Genomic DNA, 6,456 nt, shown 5'->3' on the forward strand with positions numbered 1-6,456 from the left:
TAAGTAGAAACACAGTACTATTTACTTGTCATATAAGAGGTAAATGCATAAATTAATTAAAAAATCTACGGATTATAATTTTGAATAACATCCTTGATATATTCCCGATTAATTTACTAAAGCCGCGTATAAAGCATTCACCTTAAATATAGTTCCTTAAATCTAGCTTTCTATAACAACTCGATTGCCATGATTTAATTCTTATTTTTCAATTCAAAATTATAATAATCTCTTAATATGGAACCCACTTGCACCCAATATGGAGTCATCATTCCTAATCGATTAATACGCAAGTTGAGTTCATAATGGACTACCCATAACAACATTCATGTATTGTACGTCATTTCGTTATTTAATTTGTACAAATGCAAAAATATTATCACAGCTAGCGATTTCTTGTGTTTATTATCAAAACTTAACCAAGTATCATGTGTAATGATACAACAGGTTAGATGCTGAAAACCAGAATTTGCAAACTTGGACTTTTTTTTTTTCATTCTTTCTGTATTTATATACATGATCATAATGGTTTTTTTTTTTAACGTGTATTGTATATTTCGAATCAAGTTAAATAATGATATATAGGGGAGCTGAATGGGCAGTATGAACACAAGCAGGATAAGCTCGAATAACAGCAATAAAGTTTCTTAGCTGAAAAGACTTTGTTTTCACACATTAAGGTTGACAAGGGTCATTCCAATGGACCTCTGTATTGAATAATATATATGTATATAACCAGCTTCAAGTTCATAGAAATATCTCCACTTCAAAATCAACAATGGTGTTCAAAACCCTTGTCCTTTTACCTTTCCTACTACTTGGTGTTCTATCTGCTGATTCTAGCTTAAAAGATGAAGTTGATGCTTTGGAACATTTCAAGAACTCAATCACAGATGACCCAACTGGCGCACTCCTGGATTGGAATGCTGATTCCACCCACCACTGCAACTGGACCGGAATCCAATGTGATGATGTCTCACAACGTGTAGTTTCCATTTCTATTCAACAAACACAGCTCAAAGGCCAAATCTCTCCTTTTCTTGGGAACCTTTCCAGCCTCCAGGTTCTTGATCTTTCTTACAATTCTTTTACTGGTAACATTCCTTCCCAGTTGGCATATTGCACACAGCTTGCTGGACTTTCCCTTTACACCAATTCCCTCTCTGGGCCGATTCCATCGGAACTGGGAAACCTCCGGAATCTGCAAATACTTGACCTCGGAAACAATTCGCTAACTGGAATTATTCCGGAAAGCTTGTGTAATGTCACTTCCATGTTAGAACTTAGCCTTGATGACAACAAACTCAATGGTACAATCCCGGAGAGAATCGGTGATTTGATAAATCTTCAGCAACTTGGAGCTTATAATAACCGTTTACAAGGCTCGATTCCTACTTCTGTTGGTAATCTAAAAAAGTTGATAGCTCTTGACTTCAGTCAAAACCAACTTTTTGGTATCATTCCTAGACAGATTGGAAACTTGTCAAATTTACAAGCTCTTCAGTTGTATCAAAACTTTCTTTCTGGGAAAATACCATCTGAACTTGGCCATTGCACGAATCTGTCACTTTTTAATTTATACAGCAATAAGCTCGTTGGAAGCATTCCTCCAGAGATTGGAAATCTCTTGGGCTTACAGGTGTTACGGTTATATGATAATCAGCTGAATTCCACAATCCCAGATTCGTTATTCCGATTAAAATCATTATTGGTTTTGCAACTATCAGAGAATAATCTCATTGGGAATCTTTCTTCTGATATCAGTTCACTGAAATCATTACAATCTCTTACCCTTCATCAAAATAATCTTTCTGGGGAGATTCCAGCATCCATAACCAGGTTAGTCAATTTGACATACTTGACACTTAGCTTAAACTTTCTCACGGGATCAGTCCCTTCGAGTATTGGGTCTCTTCATAATCTTAGAAATTTGTCTCTTAGTAACAATCTTCTAGAAGGGTCTATTCCGTCAAGCATCACAAACTGCACTAATATCCGTTGGATAGATTTTGCTAGAAATAGGATGACAGGAGAAATGCCTCAGGGTTTAGGGAAGTTGTCAAATCTTACATATCTAATTGTTAGTGACAACAAAATGTCAGGAAGAATCCCAGATGATATCTTCAATTGTTCAAGTCTTGTGATCTTAGATATGGCACATAACAATTTCAGTGGGTTGTTAAAACCGGGTATTGGAAGACTTTCTAATCTCCAAATTCTGCAAATTCATGGCAATTCCTTTTCGGGCCCCCTCCCAACAGAACTCGGAAATCTAACTAGTTTGATGTTGTTAAACTTGGGACAAAACCAATTTTCGGGTATGATTCCTGTAGAATTCTCAAACATTACTTCCCTTCAAAGCCTTTCGCTTGGTAACAATAATCTTCATGGCCAGATTCCAGAAGAAATCTTTGAGCTCAAACAGCTTACAGAACTCCACTTGATGAACAACAAATTTGTGGGTTCTATTTTGAATTCTGTTTCAAAGCTTGAGCTGCTTTCTCGGTTGAATCTAAGTGGAAACAGGTTTAACGGATCAATCCCTGATAGTTTGAGAAAACTTAACAAGGTGATTTCCATAGACCTCTCACACAACTTGCTCACAGGGTCGATTTCAGGGTCAGTGATTGCAGGTATGAAAAATACACCAATCTTTCTCAACTTCTCCAACAATTTTCTTACAGGAAGGATCCCAAATGAATTTGGCGAGCTGGAGATGGTAGAATCCATTAACATCTCGAACAATAATCTGTCTGGAGGGATTCCGGCGACACTTCAAAAATGCAGAAACTTGAGAAGTCTTGATGTGTCTGGAAATCAGCTCTCTGGTAGTGTTCCAGAAGAAATATTTCCTCCTCTCGATCTGCTTTCCAGCATAAACTTTTCAAGAAATCAGTTCGATGGCAAGATCCCTAGAACTATGGCGAATTTGACTCGTCTTACTTCTATTGATCTTTCACACAACAAATTCAACGGTTTGATTCCCGATAGTTTTGGCAACATTTCAGTATTGAAACAACTTGACCTTTCTTTCAATCAATTAGAAGGACGTGTTCCAGATACAGGTATTTTCAGAAACATAAGCGCAGTTGGATTACAGGGAAACCCATCACTGTGCGTTACAAGCAACTCCGAATTATGTGCCTCATCAAGTCAATCAAAGCGTTCGCTCTCCAGAAAGGCTGTATTGATTCTTTCAATACTCGGATCACTTGCATTGCTTCTTGTATTCATTTTGGTTGTATTATGTTGTCGGCATATTAGAAAACCAAAAGTCAAAGAACCCGAGAACCCAGAGTTACCAGAACACACCGCAGGGTTCACTCTCAAAAGATTTGATAGAAAAGATTTGGAACATGCTACCGACAACTTCAGTGAAGGTAACATTTTGGGTACAACTAGCTTAAGCACTGTGTACAAGGGTAGACTACAAGATGGGAGGATGATAGCTGTAAAGATTTTGAACATCACCCAGTTTTCAGCTGAATCTGACAAGAGCTTTAACAAAGAAATGAACACACTGGGGAAACTGAGGCATAGAAATCTAGTGAAGGTACTTGGTTATGCATGGGAGAGTGGGAAGCTAAAGGCATTGGTTCTTGAATACATGGAAAATGGTGATTTGGATAGAATTATACACGACTCTGGGATTGATAGATCAAGATGGGATTTGTCTGAAAGAGTAGACGTTTTGGTGTCTGTAGCCAGAGGATTGGTGTACTTACACTCGGGATATGATTTCCCAATAGTTCATTGTGATTTGAAGCCTTCTAACATACTTCTGGATGAAAAGTGGGATGCTCATGTGAGTGATTTTGGCACAGCTCGGATTCTTGGAGTTCATCAACAGGATGGAAGCAGCATATCTTCTGCATCCACATTTCAAGGCACGATTGGTTACTTGGCCCCAGGTAATGAATCACCAATTCCTCTTTTGTCCTTAGCTTTTAGAAAGAAAAAGTAACAATGGTTATACAAGCTTTCAAATTGTGAATCAAAATAGTTTGATTAGTGGACTGAACTTTCTAACATATATAGCTTTTGATGTTATGTTATGATACTTTTCACCTTGAAAATCACACTAACGCATTGTTGCATTTCTGTTTCCCAACAGAGTTTGCGTATATGAAGAAACTAACAACAAAAGTGGACGTATTTAGCTTTGGAATAATAGTGATGGAATTTATCACAAGAAAAAGACCCACAGGTGTCCTTACCGAAGAGGAGGGAATCCAGATCACTTTGCCACAACTAGTAGACAAAGCATTATCAAATGGAATAAATGAGCTGATTGAAATTGTAGACCCTGATCTGGCTTCTAATTTCTCCATGAAGCAGGGCTTTATAGAACAGCTACTTAACTTGGCCTCATCTTGCACCAAAACGATTCCAGAGGATCGACCTGACATGAATGAAGTCTTATCTTCCCTTACAAAGATCAGTAAGAATGTCTAAATCTTGAAGGTTACAGACCTTTCTTTCTTTAGTGAAAGCTTTGTTTGTGAGAATCAGGAGGGTGAAGATAGATTCTAGTTGGACCTTTGTAGACAAGTGTGGGTTATGCGACTTAAAGCTAAGTGAAAGGGCCTGCTTGCCGATAAAGCAAAAGTCGTATACTTGTGTTTTAGTATAAATGCAGGTTTAGTGTAAGCCATTAGTTTGAAGAGTTAGTTGTCTTAAATCTTGCATATTTTTTCTGTGTAAGCCATTAATGTCAAGAGCAATTCAAGAAGTTCAGTGGTGTTTTATTTCATCTGATTTGCATAGCTTCTTAGTTACATATATTACTACTTTAATCTATTTGTTCCATCAAGCAAATTGCTATATAAGATTCTAGGGATTGATTTGTGTTTGATCAAAGGACATTAATTCGTAATTCCTTACCACATGGATTGTAGCCCAGAGGAGGTATCATCATGACATCATGTGTTTCCCTCCTTCCTTAAGATTGAGGGTTCAAGTCCCATTTTAGTTTATGAGTAAATTAGATTTTTCATATAGAAAAAATTGAATTCATGATTCTGTCATCCACGCCGTTTGGAATATCGTAGGCTACCCAATCTCCCCCATACTATTCATGTACATGTACAGAGTATATATAGATACATATATTATAGTTTGGTACCACTATTACTATAAACATTAGAATATATAATTCCGAGTCTAATATACCCCTCGGTCTAAGGAGGAGGATGTTGAATGCATAGACTTGAAGTCGTTAAATAAAACTTGTGGTAATCTTTTTGTGAAAATATCAGGAAGCTGTTTACGTGATGGGACGTGCACCCTTATGTAGCCATGTTGAACTCTCTCTAACAAAATGAATGTTGATTTCGAGATGTTTAGTGTTTTGATGTTTAATGGGATTTCCCAAAATGTATATGGCACTAACATTATCACAATGTAATGGAGAAGTACGCTTCGGTGGACAACCCAACTCTAGAAGAAGATTTCGAATCCAACAAACCTTAGCAATAACATTTGCAACACCTTTGTACTTGGCCTTGGATCGAGAGACTGTAGTCTACCGTTTGGAACACCATGAGAGCAAGTTATCATCCAGAAAGATAGAGTAGTCGGACGTGGAACGTAGTGACACACCCTTGCCGATGGTCATATTCTCGGGATGTGCGACGTCAATGAATATCACAGTCAAAGCATATATATTAATTGTACATAAAAACATAAAGTATCAAGATTACATAACTCCAAAATATCTTACATCGTCACATGTATCCTTACAAATCTTCAATGTGCCAAAGAGTAGCGACAAAACATAGTTAATACAAAAAGGAGATGCCATAAAACCTACACATGAACTCCCTCATTCTACTTCCATGATAATACATGTTTTAAAAATACGTCAACGACGAATTGTTGCTGAATTCTATAGGTTTGGACTCCATATACCATTAAAATCATAAAGTATACCAGTTATTAAAAAGGTTTTGAAAATCAAATCAAATCATATTGAACCATTTTATTTGAGTCAAAACATATAAGTTTCACCAAAATAACTTTCGTGGAATAATGAAAAGTTTATAAAAATAACTTATTCATATATAAGTTTAAAACGTTGATTAGTCGTGTCATATTATTAATTAAGTGATTTATGACTTAATTTTAGTGATGACTCTTATCCTTTTGAGTCAAACTATCCCACCACATACAGTCTCTTTCAACTAGTATAAACGAAGAAAATCTCGCATAAATCCTATTTTAATTCTATATGACAACAAGTCTGGGGTCTATATTGGACTCTTAACCGAACTCTGACACGAGACCTCTACACTAACACTGCAAGGGCTATGTTGAAAGTCCACACGAATGCTTTATCAACATTGTGGGTTAAATAGAGTAGAAATGCCAACGCCCAAATTTGACTCGTTAGACAATGGTTGTAGCTAACAACCGTTGGCAGGATGTCTACCCATATAAGTCTGTACCGCCAATCTT

The 6,456-nt window shown here is 36.8% G+C and overlaps 1 protein-coding gene across 1 annotated transcript; it reads left to right on the plus strand.

The window, feature by feature from the left end:
* The first annotated feature begins 308 nt into the window (after positions 1–308).
* On the plus strand, positions 309–4,753 carry LOC111890755 (LRR receptor-like serine/threonine-protein kinase FLS2). The gene is made up of 2 exons (XM_023886845.3): positions 309–3,911; positions 4,115–4,753. Exons 1-2 carry the CDS (start codon positions 779–781, stop codon positions 4,453–4,455), a joined length of 3,474 nt encoding a protein of 1,157 aa, XP_023742613.1. The 5' UTR covers positions 309–778; the 3' UTR covers positions 4,456–4,753.
* The last annotated feature ends 1,703 nt before the right edge of the window (positions 4,754–6,456 follow it).

The sequence above is a fragment of the Lactuca sativa genome, chromosome 7, assembly GCF_002870075.4.
Source record: "Lactuca sativa cultivar Salinas chromosome 7, Lsat_Salinas_v11, whole genome shotgun sequence".
In the NCBI taxonomy this organism is placed as follows: domain Eukaryota; kingdom Viridiplantae; phylum Streptophyta; class Magnoliopsida; order Asterales; family Asteraceae; genus Lactuca; species Lactuca sativa.